Here is an 18400-nt window from a genome sequence, read left to right as displayed (position 1 = left end):
CACAACCAACATGATCAAGGAGGCAAAGATAACATGAGTAGGTTTTATCGAATAATTAACCGCCGACGAAACACACGATTATTGGCGTAGCGCGCGCATCGAAAGTATTACGTTGGTTCCTCTCTGTTTTCGCCAAACAATACTTAGCGCTATCAATCTTTCGAATCCTAACACTTCGGTAATCTTCACGGCAAGAAATATGGTGGATCGTAAAAGCAGCGTGCGCGAGTGTCGGAATAATAAATCGCAGCTCCATCGCCTCCATCCCCTGTTTTCCCTACACGCCCCGGCCCAGTCGCGTTTTCGATCACGTTTCCTCTCTTGCCAGTCTTTCTTTGACATCGATTTTGTATCGGACAGGTAATTACGGGATCCGACTTATCCATGCGAATCCATCGGTGGTACGTGCCTCGAATTATTCTCACATCTATGAAGTCCATATTTACCCCGTCGATGCAACGCTTTCTCCCTTACACCGTTGCTATGTCATTTGTACTTTCTTCTTTACCCTTTCACACTAGCTTCCGCCTCACGTATCGAAGGATATAACTGCGTCGCAAGATCACGCAGCACCGTCGCCATTTCTATTTGTGGCAGACCATTCCGTGGAATTTGGTGGATATAAGAACGGCCACATAAGTGGCGTGGCTATGGCGCGAGGGGTGGAAATGACGGCCACCAGGGGGTTAAAAAGGGTATCCAGAGGGTTACTGCTACTACAACTTGTGAAAAAGGGGTTGAGTTTATTTCCAACTGAGCTCTCCGATATAGCTTCCAACAGGCGCTATACCTCCGCATTAAGGAAGCGTTTCGCGGAACTTTATCGGGTCCACTGGCCGCATTCGATTTTCCCTCTATTGACGGCGTCGCCCTGACACTTCTGTCGATTGTTGCGGCCCGGGAAATGAATTGGGAGTAAACACAGCGTGGCGAAAGCCGCGAGCCGCATCTGTCCGTTCAACCGCGAGGGATCAATGAAAACGTTTAAAGTTGTCTTGTGTGTATATTCTGTGCTTGTATTTAAGAGAATTTTTTTAACAAAAAAAAATGTTTTTAAGCTAATCATTGGGAGGATCAGTGCTAGAAAATAATATGTTGGCGCTTCAATATCATATCAAAGAAATTCATTCATCTATGAATCGATTTTGAATTTGTATTTCGAATAATGAGCTCTATATTCTAATTTTATATTATAAGTAGTTCTATAGAATTGCAAAATTAATTTTTAATAATTTTAATTAAAATAATAACAAATTTCGATTATATCAAAATATTATATTTTCTAGAATTATATAATTGACGTGCAACGTTTCGACGGAACGTAAATGATGCACTTCGATAAATCCGCATTAAAAGTAGCCCAATCTAAGCTCGATGAACCAGATGTCGTCGCTTCGATATGCCGATCGTGAAACACGGCAAGAAGAATAAATTTTTATCAATGTTGCGAGCACCGTCGAAAACGCGAAATTATTTCAGATCCTGACATCCCCCGTTCTCGCGGGCGGTAATGCACTTCCCGTCAGGTGCGTTCCACGAGCGCGCGTAAACCGGCGATAGGACGCCAATAAAAGTGAGCTTTTTAATCGTCGGAACGATCTACGGCAGGGGAATACAAGAACGGCTTCTCGTTCCGAGAGCTCGTTAATTCTTTTTTTAATGTTCGTTGTGCATCAACAGCGTCGCGTCATTGGTGGATTGGCTCATTTGGAGCGTGGCTACGCGGTTACGCGAACACGCGCGATCAATTTTCACGCGAATTGCTGGAAAGGAAGCTCTATGCCATATACACACGCACACACACATATATAATGTATAGTATACACATTGCAAAGTCAACGGATGGGTATACTAGATGTATATTTTTAAACAACATTCGATTTTTATCGCCGCAACTTTCAATGGCTTTGCCTCCAACGCGTGTTTTCATGGGCCGTCGGTAAATTGCAGATTGAATGGATGATAATAATTTCTCGATGCAAAATATGCGTGCCGGCGGACGAGTTTCATCGGCGCAAAAATGTCCAGGTCTCCATCCCTCTATAGCTCCGATCATCCGTTTTCGTTTTTTTTTTCCGTTTTGTTTTATAGTGACACACACAGGATGAGATCGGACACGGAAAAACTTCACTCGCTCAACGGGCTACTATCGCCACGTGCATGGTAGCGATAGTACGTTGTTGTCTTATATCCGACATCGATTATAATCGGTTCGAAATGGGACAATGAACTTTGCAATCTCATTATCGCGCTCTAACAGAGATACCGATGTACAGGGTGAGTCACTTAATTGGATTAGCCTAAATTGCTCGTAAACTGTTTCATGAAAAAATATTTCAAACAAGAGTTGCATGCTATTAAAGGAAGCATATAATATAGTAAACTGTTTTTTGCTATCTCGCTTTTTCATCAAGATATGAAGGTAACTGCTATTTTTTTAATGACGTTTTCGGATTTTTTTTTACATAATAGATTCTCTAATCATTTCGCATATTAAAGTATTAAGGTCAAGTTATAAAAAACCAATAGTTTGTGAAATATTTTACACTTTATTCTGGCATATTTTGACGTATAAAATATCTCATAAACTATTATTTTATTATTGTACTTTAATACTTATGCATAAAATAATGAGATAAATCAATTACTGTAAAGAAAACGCAAAGAGTGAAGATGATCCGTAATAAGATCATCTTCAACGTATTGAGACGAACAAATGGTAATTGCCATGTCAAATTTTGTTACAGACAAAAACTGGAAAAGGTCGGAAAAAATCCAAATTACGTTGAAATTCTAGACAAATGTTTGAGTCAAAAGCAAATAAGACTTTGAATTTAGAGTCATATAGATTAATATTTATTATGGCTAAATTTAACGCGTTACGAATGAAAGGAAAAAATGACAATCGTACTTGAAAATCAGACAGACAATTCCCACAGGAGAAAGAAATATGCGTGTGTATCCTGTGGATGTTACTTCGTAAATGAGACTGTTGGGGAAGAATAATGAGAAAGAAATGTATGCCGTATCTCATTGTTTAGATTCATTTAGATTATAATACAAAATAAGTACACTAAGAACTAGCTCAGTTCATTAGCCCATTTTATTTCTTTCCCAAAAAATAAATATATTTTTCAAGATATTTTATATTTTATGTCAAAATATATACCAAAATAGTATTAAAAATATCTCTCAAACAATTAATTTTTTTTACAAATTTACCTTAATAGGTTTATATGTGGAATTACTAAAGAGATCATATTATTTAAAAGAAATAATATAATTCCAGTTAAAAAATAGACTTTCATATCTCGATAAAAAAGCGAGGTAGCAAAAAAAAAATAGATTACTATATTATATGCCCCCTTTAATAGCACGCAACTTATGTTCGAAATAAATTTTTTTAATGAAATAAACAGTTTACGAGTAATTTAGAATAGGTTAAATGTGAATCAAGTTAAATGACTCACCCTGTATTATTGTGAGCAATAACTGTATTTTACGCTTCTATCGTTTTATCGCATAGCTGGCAAATTGCGACGCGACGCGCTTTATATATCGAGAATTTTATGATTATTTAAGCTGATTGCATGTACACGACCATACTCTTTCGGTTTACTCTGAGCCTGCCTATAATCGATACGAGGATTTGCGCGTATATCGCGCGAAAATTTACCCCGACGCAGTAAGATAAAATTAATTTCACCGTGTACGAGCGTACCGTTATTAATGTATCATGCGTATTTCCTCTCTTGTATAATTATTAACGTTCTTTTTATCCCATTAATAAGTTATTTGCGGAAGGGATTAATGTCATTTCCAATGTATGAATGTTTTAATGTCGATTGTGCGCTATCTCTATACCAACCTTGACGCAACAACGTGGTTAATATTGTTGCCTGACATAATCATAATGCACGTGTACAATCGATGTACACGGAAAGGCTCGCTTGTATCTCGCTTATAAACTAGGAAGTAGTCAACCCTGTCGCTCTTACCGCGGCGCACGAGGTGATTTTCCGGGACGGAGGGAGAGATTACGCTTAATGTATTCTCCTGGGTATACAACTTCTTCGTTCTCGGCGGCCGTAGGTACTCGTCGTCAGGGACAAAGTTGTCGTTCGACCGTGCAGCCGGGACCACCATAACAACCGCCATTGCCATGTTAATGGCCCACAGTCCAACGTTACACAGCCGCAGCCTCTTTGGCTTCTTCGGCTTAGATTAAGACGCGTATAATTTTACCACCTTATCCATACCTCTTCTAGGTCCGCGGAGCCGAGACAAGGGGAGATAAACGGAATGCAAATACAACGGGATACGTGCTAATTCGGTGGTCTCAAACTATCCGAGTCTGTTATCACAAGAAGTTAACTTCTTGAAGAGGCACGCTCTACCATGATATACGTAAAATGGGACATAATACTGACAGAAAGTTGAGCGAGCAAACGTGATCAATAGCGATATCGTGTTACTGGTAACTTACATCTTTTCACAAAAGTTTAAAGTGTTCTTGATGTAGATGAGAGCACTTTATGACAAGACTAACGAAAAAATGGAGTTCTCTGTACATTCTTCAACCTCGATAAATATAATCCGATATATATCGCAACTCGAGGCAACTGGTTGCAACAAAAAGACAATACAGACACACGGTAACATTTCCACAGCATTACCGTCGCGTCGTCGGTGTGCACACCGTTCTACCATTTTTCGTAGCGATTCGGAGCAGCGGACGGCGAGCTTTAACTCGCCTCACCATCCCGTTCCGAAATCCCAACAACAAATGAATGGAAACTCGGGCTCGCACGCAATGCGGATCGTTAACGACTTCGCTCTTAGTCCTCGAGCCCGTCCATCGAGATTGAATGCGAGCGTGTTGTTAACAAACTCTCCGGAGAGATGTTCCCCGCCGATATTCCTCGATATCTTACTCGCTCGGTGGTACGGTCGCTCGGAAGTAAATGGAGATACGACCGCGACGTCGGCCTCGAAGGGGCGCCGCGTGGAGCGCGAAGGTGGATCTCGTTTTAATTCCGAGCGTCTCGTGCATATTCAGAAGTTTTGCGCCGAATGTCAGGACGTTGTTATGCTAAGACCGCGAGCGCTCCCGGTTAGCTCTTAGCATATTTCGCCTATATTTCCAGCGGTGCCGCAGCCGCGCGCGCGAAGAGCGTGCGCTAGCGCTCACGGAGAGAGGCAATGACGACGCCTTGCCCGGAGAACGGCATCCTCTATCTCCGCTCTCTTCGTTCGCCGTTCCATTCCCCCCTTCCGTTTCGCCGTCGCCCGCGATCCATTTGCATTAGCGGGTTTAATTACTCCTAGGTACGTTCTATTTTCAACTGCTTGACGACGACCGTCGTCACCCGAATGCTTGTCTCGTGTTTCAACTTCGGACTCGTGAGAGTTTCGAGGGGCGACACTCGCCACGACTCGCCGCGAGTTGGTAGAGCTAACACGCGAATGGCCACTGTTCGTACACACTTTACGTTTGAAATCGCTTCCAAAGTGGTTTCGGGTCAAGTAAGCAGAGCAAACCGTTGTGTTTCTTGGAGTTTCCTCGCGCGGTGTAATCGGACGTACCGGCCAAGAAGGTGAGTGATTGCAACGACAGCCTGGATAAGGGTCTTGATTGACTGCGGTGATGATACAACGTCGAGTAAACGTATTTATTCACAGCGGCGAGGTTTAATTTATCCTCATCGCCGAGTTGTCGCTGCTGCAACCCGAGGTGACGAGGCTAGATAATTAAAGGCAACAATCATGCAATTAAAATTGTTTGACACGCCCGTGCTGCGGGCGACAAGCGGCGAAATTAGCATTGTCCAGACGCGTTAACGCGTGTTATAAGGTGGAATGGCCATGCTTATATATTAACGGATACCTTGTTGTGCAGCATACCTTGTTGTGAAAGCAAATTTAAAAAATACCCAGGAGACGCGCGTTACATCGTAAAAGCTGCCCGAGAAAATATTTATGCTGAAAGCAATTACTAATCGAACGCTGAATAAACAAAGACCGCTGAGTCAAATGGACATGATTCTATATTCCGTTATCGCGCACGCTTTAATCCGAGTCGTTTTAATCCGCGACCATATAACAGCTGTGATTAAATCACTAATATAATAGTGCGATTCAAAGTTAAATAATTTACCACGCTTATATCCCTTTATATTGTCCGCCACAGTGGATCTTATACGACCGATAAATGCAATCCGCGCATAAATTTCGACTAAATTTGAAACTCGACCGGGAAACACCGGGCAGGAAACCCTTAATATTTTTATCCACGTTGCCGCATGTGTGTGTGAAGCAGGTAGAACATGAAAAATCCATTTTTGTCCGCTACTTAATGTCCGAAATTTTCGTCCGCGTTGCACGTTATCTCTCTCAAGCGTCGGCTTTAGATTTATAGATGCCAGGTAGCCGTGTCTTTGTAAGCAGCAACGTGTGCAGCGGGAAACGTATGCAGGCGCGTGCTGGGGTCCACGCTTCTGCTTTCTGTCGTTCCGCTTCGTTCCTATCTCGCTCAGCGTATTTCCTCATTATTTATGAATTTATGCGGCCGCATCGTCGTAAATGGATTTAAAAAGGATTAACACGAGCCGTCGTAGGCTGCAAGATACGTTCACGCGAGGTGGATACACGTAGGATTAAGCGGTGAAGTTTTTATTGAGAAGATTATTCCGAAATTTTTCTGTGTACGTGTGTGGAACAAGTAAAAGAATACGTAATACGCTCGCGGCTGCATATGCATGATCGTTTTAAACGCGATTAGAATTTTTAGGGCAAGATATACGCTTTACGCATGAATTTTCCTAATTTTATATTAAGAACATAGCAAAATATATGTATATGCTTAACGTTTCACTGATAAAAGGCTACTAAAAGGGCTATTACCGCAAAAGTAATTATGTCACTTTTAAAATTAGAATGATTAAATTAAAGTAACTAATCTAAAATTAAAAAGTGAATTTATCACTTGTTAAAGGTACGGATTTCAGGCTAAATTTGTGTGCTGAGTGGTGATAAAAGGGCGACTGTATTGTAGAGTGTTAATCGTAATTTATTGCACGATATTCATAAGTTCTTCATTCATAAGCGGCTGCATTATTCGATGCGTTACGGGGGAAAAAAAAGGACGTTGCGAGAAACGAGCGTATAATCTTGAAGACAAATGCTGTCTTACGGGGCCCGTGCGATAGCTCGAAAGTCGTTCTCGCCCGTGCAACTCAGACATTAATAATAACAGCGTAACTAGGTCGTTACTTTTCGAGGGGAAAAATAATTTCCAAGTGTAATTAGATATTCGCTGCGCCGGAGGAAGCTACGGACGAGGATACTGCGTCTGCGCGGGTTCTCTGTTTTCCCGTTAAAGGCGTGACGCATTAATCAGCCGCGAGTTTTCTCGCTTTCCGCTTTCTTTCTATCGTTCTTGCGAATTTCTGCTCGCTTCTTTACACGAACATAGTGTATATATTAAAGTCGGAATGGATAATTGGATAATTGCGTCTCTCGGGCTTTTTTACAAAATCCATCTTCAAGGAATAAACTTTTATAAAATAAAGTGAGCGAACAAAAAATCGATTATTAGACTGTCTATATTTTATGAAAGTTAAATAAATAAGACACGTGAATTGTATAACATATCTTCTTTGATATATTATATCATAATGTATATAAAGACCATTTACAAAGTTATCTTTCGCCATGCACGCCGTAAGTACTTGGAAGAAAACGGGGCGCGAGAAAGAAAGATTAAAATATCTTCAACTGGTAGCGCAGTTCCGCTGATATCCACGAAAGTAGCACGAAGCAATACGAAAATAAATGATGTCAAGAAATAAATGATTACGCAAAACTTGGGATTTACTACGGATTTCCTCCGACAGTCGAAATCCGTCGTCCGACAGTCGAGATCCGCTTTTATTCGCAGAATTATCTCTCCGTTTGTAATTTCCTCATATATAATCCCGCGCTTCAGGGGTAGCTTCCTAATTTATGAATCGTCAAGAAAAGATGTAAATACAATCGAAATGTTATCTACGGCCGTGGCGGAGAGAAAAAGGGAAACGTACCGCAACGAGATTAAAAAATATATCCCAAAGGCGTGCCCGATTCCACTCCAGCGACGATCGATCATTCGTATATATTACCATTTCCGCGGTGGAGTTCGGTGCGCGGAGAGAAAAAGAGGATATCCATCTTCCCGTGGCATTCGACGTCGACGTCTGGGGGTATACACTATCGTTGCCATTGCTGTGTAAGGGAACCGCGCCGCTATTTCTCTCGGGGAAAATGCGATGGAAAATAAAAGTGACAACATCTCCCGCGCGCCGGCTAGACTGTTTCTCTCATTATTTCCCTTTTCACTTCGCCAATGACGGGCTATCGGATTCGCGGTAATGAGCTGCAGTTTTGTATAAGTCGATCTCCGCGGCGCGGCGCGGCGCGAGGCATCCGCATTCCCTCGCGAGGAAAGTTTCTCGTTAACTTTACAGTATCGAAAAGGAACTCTGCAAAGTCATCGAATAGGGTTTCTTCGATTAGGAGAATAAGCCGATCGCACTTTATTTCTCATCGCGGGAATGCCAATTAACACCAAGTTTCGAAAAAGGTAAGTTAGACGTTTGATGTAGAAATTAAAATTAAAAATTATATACACAAGACGTATTCGAGTTGTTTGAATCTCCGTGTATTGTACGCTAACTGTATCAGAAAACGTAGGATGGAATGGAATGCAGAGTCAGTGAAATCTGCAAAGCCAATTCAACTCAAATTTCGCTTCATTCGTATGTGTACTTCACGGACAAATCCAAGCTGGATATATCCATTGTGGAGGAATCGATTAATATGACCGTTTCCTATTAATAATCGCAAGCCTAACTTTCAATCGGAACTTTACAAAAGCGTCACTAGTAAACTAAGTTACGACAATGATTATTGACTTTCGAAAATCGACGATCGAAATTCTGACGGTGATTACCATTTCCTGTTCAAGTGGCATTTCATACTTCATATGTGTTCTGATCGTCACGATAGATACGATCATAGTATTACAATGCTATTGACTATTGAACATGAAACTTTCCTGTTCGTTTTGTTTTCATGATAATTAACGTTACATAATATCTTGAATATATTTTTCAAAAAACATTCCTTCTCTTTATTCAAGATATTTCCACTCTTTTAGTTTGTTGTTGGATTTAATTAGATCAATGTATTATACATTATATATATATCAGAAATGTATCAGAAATTATACGTTTGTTTTGTTTGTACTATGTATTCATTAATGCAATTACTTAACGAAATAAAACATACAAGTTAAAGCAAGCCGGATTCGGAATAGAACGGGTGGTCAACAGTGTGCGGTCGTGATTCGATCGGTTCGTTTGCGAAAGCCGGTGAAAATAGAAAATGAAAATAGCAATTTCACGGCGTAGTGGCGAAAGAGGTAAAGAAGACGATGGAGGATGTCTGAAAGAAGGTTGACGTGCCCGAAAGACGAAAGGCGAAACGAGTAGCGCGCTAAGAAGGAGAAAAATACGAGAGAAAACGAGGGAGGAGACAAGCGTGATTCGAATCTCGTACGATGCGAGGACGTGGTGGTAGGTGCGCCCTTTGCCACTCCGGGACTTCCTTACTACTTTTTCGAACTCCGCGCGCACGTTCCGCCTCTTCACTCCGCCTGTTCTTATCCCCGGTTTCGATTAATCCTTACACTTACAAGTTCGAAGCTTGTAATAATGGCAGCGAGCTTGAACAAGCGCCGTTATTAGTTGAAGCTAAAATTATTTTAAAACATTCCTGCATTTGTTTTCACATTCAATACTTAGTACAAAATTCTTTTAAGCAAATTTATAAAAGTTTGTGAATTTTTTACATTTTGATGAAACGCGGCGAAATAATAATATAAGAAATAAATAATTTCGACATATATATAAAACAGAACGGTACATTCATTTTTAATGTTTATAAAAATACATAATAATATTTATATAGCTAGAATAGGGGAACATTGTTTCCATATATTTATACCTTTACGCAGTTCTGGTAATCGATCGAATTAACGAAGATAAAATAACGACGATAAATTAGATAAACCGATGTAAAATTAATTCGAGTTTAGACTATAAACAGAGCAAGCTATGCCAATTGGGTGGGCACCACTACTGAAACGAGCGACAAATTGTGATTAGTCGGCGTCCCTTCGCGCCTGGCAATCCATTAGGGCGACGGGGATCCTCTGATTAAAATTCACCACCTCCTTCATTCCACCGTCATTAAGACGGTCGCAAAATCGTGTCTGCTCTTCCCGGTCCACCTAAAGTTGCGACTACTGCGCAACGGGAAGATAAAGAGGATACATGAGAAAAAGATAGTGGCATGAAACTGGCAACACAGAGAGCATCGTGTCGTTATGAAATGAAACTTACTGTCTCGTATACCGCAACGAGTACATAGATTCTCGTGGTGTGCGCGTGAAAACATCAGTGAACGCTGCGAGAGTAATCATTCGAGATGATTAATGGAACTCTCCACACACACACACACACACACACACACACACACACACACACACACACACACACACACACACACACACACACACACACATCTGTATTGCTTCAGCTGAGCCAGTGTAAATCTCGAAAAAAAAAATAGAAAAATGTTTTAGCATACCTCTTTGCGTGTGGTATCCGTTTATGTATAAGATACGTACAATCTCAAAATTCATCTTCCCTTAAAATTTCATTTCGTACGGCTGATCCGAATAACATATCAATGGAAATACCTCTCACAGAGATTTGAATTGAAGTAGACAAACACATTTTCCTACATCGTAGTCCTGCTTTCACAATAGGAATCGATTCGCCATAAATGACAGGCATCGTTGCAAGTCAAGCGGAAGCGACGCGCTAGAGAGACGGCTATATGTAAATTCGTATTGAGGATATCGCGGATTAGGATACGTAAGTAGATGAAGCGAGTAGTCTCTTTAGAGGATATAGTCCAGTTTCCTGGAGAGTCGTGTTACTTCTTGGTCCCCGTCCAGCCGCGATGGTGCTCGAACTATTTTCTGAATACGTAACTCTTGCCTGCGGAGAGGCAGACGGCCAAATATTCATGCGACCTCATATCGTGAAATGCAAACGGATGATTCGTCTCTTGCGATACGTAAACTGGATTATGCGCAACTGAGGCAGGAATAGAGTCGTACAGCGAGAGGTGTACAGCGGATAAAATAGAAAAGCGGAGGAGTCCTACGGGCCGTCTAACGCAGACTCGAAGAATATAAAATCAAAGGGAGTTAAGGTTCTCTAAAACATTGAATGTCTGCGCAAAGTTTGTTACTTCCGCAAAGCAGTTTTGCCCTTCGAGAGCATCTCACTAAAGTGAATTTAAAATAAGTAATTCTTTTTGCTCTTTGTATAATTTCGTCGTTTCTTTTCATAACGATACGTACATATTGTGAATTTGTATAAACAACATTCATTTTGTAAACTCACTTATACAATAAGAAAGTCTTGAAAGCGATAATAATAGCGATCTAATTTGCGTCTACATAAGAAAGCTTTTATAAAATTATTCTTTGTAATTAAAGCACAATTACAGAATAAATAAAATTAATACATATCTACTAATAATTTGGCAAAAATTTCTTTTAAAAAATCAGTTTTCCACGCATTGCTAAATTTTGGAAACGTGATACAATTTTAATGCAAGATCGAAGTTTAATAAATTTTTACTGTAATATGTTTGCGTAATTTTCGAAATATTAAAACGTAACGGCGTATTGTTTTAATTAATAATGATCACAACAATTTTCTGTTTTCACAGTAATTGGCATAAAAAACTGACGAAACGTGAAATACGTACGTATAATTGCTTTCTCGTTTGCAATTTTCTGGAAATTTTGTGCGCTTTATTTTAACTTCTATTAAATTATTTTAATGTAATTTTCAAGAGGCAATAGCCAAAGATATTATTTCTGCCTATCCTTTTAAATCTTTATCCAATTCTTTAAGAATGATAAAGGTTGGGAAAAATTTCGTATCAAAATTCAATCGTAATTTAAATGATAAACCGACAAAACGCAATGAATAGATGGGAGAAAGTGTTGTTCTAAAAGAAGACAGTTCCGTTCACCGGAGCCGGGAGTTGTTTACTCATCTCCATGATGTGTTTGCGCATTCTCAATAGAACATCGTTGTTTTGCTAAAATTTCCACTCCTCTCGTCCAAGAGGAAGCAAACGCGCCCAAAAATTCTGTTTTTTTTTACAAGCAAAATCTATTTTTGTCAATAAGTATAAATGAAATTTAGAAATTGCACTGGCATAATTTTTTCCATCAAATTAATCTCAAAAGCAGTTTATTTAATAGAGGATAGGTAATTAAAGCGTAAATAGATTAGACATAGCGATAAAATTAGCTTTGTGCGGAACGTACAAAAAAGTTAATTAATCCACTAAAGCTTTATTTTAATGCTTACGTACTCCAATTAAAACTTCATTCGAGTTGATTTTACGGCTCGTGGTCGAATACGTAGAAACATATACATAGCGACAAAAAAGTTTCCCTCTCATTTCTCCGGTTGATATGTTTGCTTATTTTTTGCTCGCAGAAAGTTACGAACGATAGCATCCGCTTAGTATTATGCCGGTACGAAGTTTTTTGACTACCGGCACGTAGTTGACTCGCTGAACAATATTTTCGTACTCGGACAAGCCGATAAAAAGTACCGGAATACTTCCCGTAATTAACCGCTATACGATGTGGAAAAAATCAAGAAAAAAGGAAACCATATACCAACGACAGGCAATCGTACGTCCGTGTCTGTGAGCAAAAAAAAAGAACGATAGTAGGACAAATGTTTTATTTAGAATGACGCAACGCGGATGAAGTAGAAATGGTCAGTTTAGGGCAAGATGGCAGCGAACTTCGCCAGATCAGATTAATTTTCTATGCCGTTTTCCTGTTGGGAACAGTACCATTATCGATCCTGTTGCTGACGATGGTGGCATAGGAAGTCGTCGGTAGGTATAGTGTTGCGCGAGGTCACAGTTGTGCAACAAATTACGATAGGAAACACCTCGACAGTCGACACTCGAGCAAGATTGAATGAATCGTCGCTTCTAATGTCAGAAATAATATCATTTTCGAATTACCTACGTATAGTAATAACTATAAAACCGATCTTCTCTCCTCGGTAATGACGAGGGCGGTCCCGGCGGCCGGCGCCCTATTTGCCGTAGACGATAGACGAAAAACATGCGCGCTAAAATTTATATTAAAATTCATGGGACACGCGCGTGTTCCTCGCCGCGATTAAATCTCCGTGTGCGGATGCGTATTACACCCGCTCTATATAACATTGTCGGCGAAAATTGCTAATGCTACATCACACGACCCACGGGATTTTACGTATTTCGTGGCCGACGATCAATCGCCTAGCCTTCCGCCTATAAACACGGGAGCCGATGTGAGTTACGAAATATTAATTTCCGAGAATCCGGCTGTGGCGTAGCATATGATTAAACCATCCTGGTGAAAGAGGGGTATCTGTGGAGTTCCGTAGTCATTGAATGTTTTCTGTACCTGTGCACGCAAAGCGTGAAATTAAAGGGAGTTTGAAATGGATGGTGCATTCAGTAGACCAAGCACAGAGGAACTACATAGAATAAAAATAAATGCTATATTCAATGATAATTTTTATACTTGAAAAATGTAATGTTTCCCACGCAATATTTTTGTTTTAAAAATATGCTGTTAAAATTGTAATTAATGATATATAATATTCTAATTTATTTTATAATTATATCCTGTATTATAAAAGATGTTTATAAAATTACGGTAACAATATATAGAGATATATTTTATTTAATATCTATCTATAATATGTTTATTAAACTATTTTCAAATTATTTATTCTCACGGACCACTTGTGTGAAGTAAGAAAAATAAATCATGATCAGAAATAAACTCGAACATGACAAATGGTATACGTGTCAGTGATATCAAAGGCAATTTCGAGAAATCTACCGAAGTAGTTAAAAGCATTAAAAATGGTATAAATATGTATCGTATCGATAATTCGATAAGCCGCTTGACATCCCCAACCATTACTTTCTTCCTTTTTTAAATATCCACCGACTCATGAAGTACCAATCTATTTCAGTAATAACTAGAGTAAACGACTGGACGTGACGTCATTCGCTTCCAGTGCCGCTAAGTCGAAAGCAATGAAATTGTTGAAGAATGAAGGAAACCTATAGTCCTGAGATGGACAATATATTTACATTCGCACAGCCATTACACATTAACGACGGACTTCTGTTTATCTTAAAAATTGATGCTCGCTATATTATCTTTGTCTTTTTATTTTCGTTTCGTAAACGATGATTTCAAATCGCGGAATATAATAGTCGATCATAGCCACTTTGCTTTAGCGAAGAGAGCTCATTTAATTACGGAATATTTCTTTTGGTTTACGTGAATTGTAATGTAACTAAGTTTTTACGAAATTTCAATAAAACTTCTTGAACGTATTTTTCTCCACAAATAACGAAAAAGCGATCGAATGAGAAGAAACTAAATTTGCTAATGGTTTATCTAAAAATATTGAATCCTAATGTTTAAAGTAAGAAAGTTAGTTTACAAACTACTGAAATAAATTGTAAGAACTGGTCAATGTAAGCTACTGCAAGCTACATTATCAATGCTATTAACGTCAGCTTTGTTTCTCTTATTAACGTTGCGAGCTAATTGATGTAGTATTTGATTCAACTAATTATCTGTCTGTGTGCCAATGTCTTTCCGGTGCTCGTCTCTGTTTCCCCCTGTCTACTAATTACGTACAAATATTCTGCTACGCCGGCACTCCTTTCCTGTAAACTTATGCCTTCGTACACATGTATATACAGTGCTTGCGCCAGACGGGAAATCGCACAAGTTCAAGTAGAGAAGCAAACATCATCTGTGCACTTTGTAGTTTCGACGCGTATGCTTGCTGATACTGATTGTATACTATTGTTTATCATGTCATTACTGCGATTGCCATAGATATACTGCGATTTACGAATTAACATTTCCAGTATTATTATTATGTTAGCGAGATTAGTTTTTAGATTATAGTTTATCGAACCCCGGAGGTTTTCATTACCGAATTCTAAATTTGATAGATATTACATTTCTTTTGCAAAAAGTTAAAAATATATTATTGTGTTAAAGAATTCAACGTACAAGCACGCAATTTATAATTCCTGTAGTTGATACATACCGCATTTTGTCATAGTCCTGGTTCGCTGGAATCTCTCATTACGTTTACAAGAATGCGGCAGGAGGTGCCGCACTGAAGCGCGGACGAAATGGGTGCACGCGACGTTATAATTAATTAATTACGTCTAAAACTTACCGATTGTGGTGAGCACTGTCAGAGAATAGAGGAACGCCTTCGCGAAGTTCCATTCGTACTCCGGCACACGGCGTTCCGTTACAGTCTCGCTGGTGGAACTCCCGGTATACGTCCCGGCAGTCTGGGTCGCCATCATGTCCTCCGTGATCCTTTTCACTAGTTGCTCCTGAAATTTCGCGATCTCCTGGTCTGCCAATTTCGTCCAGTTCTCACGGTAGAGAACGTTCAAATGCTCCGTGATTATCCATATGTTCTCCACGGTCTTCGTCCGGGCCTGCGTCACACACGGAAAGTTATTAATTAGACGACGTTTGAAATATCGTCAGGTACTGCGGACTACGTCTACGTTCGTCTTAGGATTATAACTGACATACTGTCGATTAAATTAAATTCGCGTACGCTCGTTAATTAACGCACGTCAGACGGGTATGAATGCACGTTTCGCGGATTACATCTTATGACAAATGGTGAATTCTGTGTGACTGCTTCATCATTGGACCGTATACCGTAAAATTCAGGAGCTTCGCACAGAGAGAGAAGGCAAGTTAATAAAACGCAATAGAAAACCGTTTTTTTTGCAGCATAAAATCAGACGATATAAAATCAGACGAATTATTTATAAAAAGAATACGAATATTCAATCGTTTGCCGATGAGCGATTGCTATCGAGAGAACAATCCGTTGTCGCTATTATTGGCCGGAAGCAACAGACAGCAGCCTTTGTGCCGATGTCCTCGGGGAATACGCTTTTCCTGTAAAGCGTAAGGATAGCGGAAAGGAAGCACGATCGATAAAACTTCGTTGAAACGAGCGCTCGCGCCAGAACGCACCGATAATTCGATTGACTTCGGGTTCACTGAGGTCACCTCAGGTAGAAAAGCGGAATGAAACCGGAGACGTGACGATAAATCGAGAAACTGGTGCCGCCGGAACTGTTTGCTCCTCCTCAAGGGAAAGAAAAGCAAAAACAAGTTGGTGGCTTACGTCCGCGACCGGCAACGACAACCGTGATGCACTCATAGTATCAACAAATCTGTTTACTCTCCTTCTGTTATTCTTGCTCTTATTGCACTTGCTTGTACGTAGCGTACACATGCTACATAGTTATTACGAAATATATCTACGACTTTTTGAGCCTCGAGAACAATTTCGTCATGCATCTTCGTTAGGTGGCTATGTAACTTCTTATTATAGTCTATGATCTACAGCTACATTTGAGCATAATGAGGATACTTCTTGGAAAAGAAATTGTGCATGATTTAAAAATATGTTCCAATATCTTTCCGCTCATACTAAACGATATTTTTTAAAAAAAAGATAACAGAATTATTAAATTACTATTAATAAAATTACTACTGAAAATTACTACAAAAAATCTAGATACAGTAAAAATGTATAGAGCAATTTTTTCTTACCTGTTGTATCAAAGCGCTGGTGTTTCTCTTGGTATGCTGATTTCCGGCTATCGTCGTAGCGAGGGTCCTTTGTTGAAGGCCGACGCCATCGATGGTCCCGCTCTCGATGGCCAGGAAGATGAAACTGCCCAACAAAGTATAGGCCACGAGAAGGGCGCATATCCCGAGGTTTATGATAAACCCCTTCAGGAATGAGTGCTGGCTGGCTTTATCAGGCACCCCGCCGAAGCACAAACATCTCACTTGGCGAGACGGATGTGTCTTCGAGCGTTCCGACGTTGATCTTTTCAGGGACGAAGTGTTGCCGTTGTTCGCCGGCTTGAAGCCCTCGTAAGCTCTATAATGTCTAACGTTGTCCTTCTCCATCCTCTTTCTTTTTGTCCTATCTACAGAATCACCGAGCCCTATCGCCGGATATGTCGCCGTACGCACGCATTTGCTACTCACCGCTTATATTTCGAGTGACGATGGAATTAACGGCCGAAGATGAAAGATTCATCGGCTTTCGGTGATAATTTCGCGCTTCGTGACGCGCGTGACATGTCAAAGGTTTCACACTCTGTTATCTGTTTCGAGGCGCGATCGCTAATTCGTTCACTGTTTGTTTACGTTCATTCGTTCGTCACAATTGTGCGTAGAATTATCTCGGATTATCATACTTCGCGATAACACAGAGCAATACTCTCGGCAGGAATGGAGTTTTATAATAGGGTTTTCTTCGTACGCGCGTCCTCGAATCTCGTAGACTCAATCGCCACAGCCGCATGACTGGAGTTTCCCGCGAGCTATAATCTAGGGGACGGATCTCTCTTCGCGTTTCCTCGACCACCACTCAAATTCGCCGGCGTCATTCGGCCAGATGTCACTTTGATTTTCGTCACTGTCGATTTCTTATTACGACGCCCGGTCGAAATCGCTCGATTGAATGATGTCCTGGAAGGATCTTCTGACAGCAAAGGGACGTTCGATCGTACATAGTGCGGACACTTCCGTCATTTTTCCATAGCGGGATCGTCCTGGCTGGAATGTGGATTGGAATTCTATAGAGAAAAATCGATGTCCGAAATATGTTCTACGATATTAGTTACCTCTCAGAACTCTTTTGTTGCGGACACTGATGGCTAATATTATAAAAATATTTTCTTGCAAAGAAGATCTTTTAAAGACCGGTTTATAAATTTAGCTTTTTCTAGCTTCAATATTTCATCATTATTACAATTAGCTTTAAAGAGTGGAGTTAGTAAGAGTAGTAGTAGTTAGTAAAGTAGTAGCAGTTAGTAAAGTCACGAAAGATGGGAAATAATACGCAGTGATTTATAAAACTTTGCTTAATTAATAATTTTTTGCTTAATTTTTATGAGAAAAGAGAAGTAAACGTCAGGATATGACATTACAATTACTCATTGTTCATCGCGCGTTCGTTCGTGAGGTCGATATCAATTTACCCGGTATTAATGGTTCGAGTTATGTGACTTAATTTAAGTTCGTAAACGAATCGCGATATACAAGTGTTACTTCGTGCCGACTAATGCATTACCGCGCAGCACGTGGAAAATGGATGAA

General features: G+C 40.0%; 1 protein-coding gene across 5 annotated transcripts in view; it reads right to left on the bottom strand.

Annotated features, from left to right (window-relative positions):
- The window catches only part of LOC139780221 (TWiK family of potassium channels protein 7), a 203389-nt gene that overhangs the window by 39914 nt on the left and 145075 nt on the right, over nucleotides 1-18400 (bottom strand). For 4 of the 5 annotated variants that reach the window (XR_011720187.1, XM_071718755.1, XM_071718764.1 and 1 more), the window contains 2 exons: nucleotides 16838-17857; nucleotides 15423-15696 (listed from right to left, as the gene is read on the bottom strand). Coding sequence is in view for 4 of the 5 variants with exons in the window: in XM_071718755.1 (XP_071574856.1) it covers nucleotides 15423-15696; nucleotides 16838-17203 (640 nt within the window). In the remaining variant the exon portion in view is untranslated. Of the gene's footprint in view, nucleotides 1-15422; nucleotides 15697-16837; nucleotides 17878-18400 lie in introns of all 5 variants that reach the window. The other variant, XM_071718780.1, reaches the window with a different exon arrangement.

Source organism: Temnothorax nylanderi, unplaced genomic scaffold (genome assembly GCF_030848795.1).
Source record: "Temnothorax nylanderi isolate EJ_2023f unplaced genomic scaffold, tnyl_v1.0 TNYL_tig0007_pilon, whole genome shotgun sequence".
NCBI lineage: Eukaryota > Metazoa > Arthropoda > Insecta > Hymenoptera > Formicidae > Temnothorax > Temnothorax nylanderi.
Note: the sequence above shows the minus strand (reverse complement) of the source record. Positions and strands in the feature narration are given on the sequence as shown.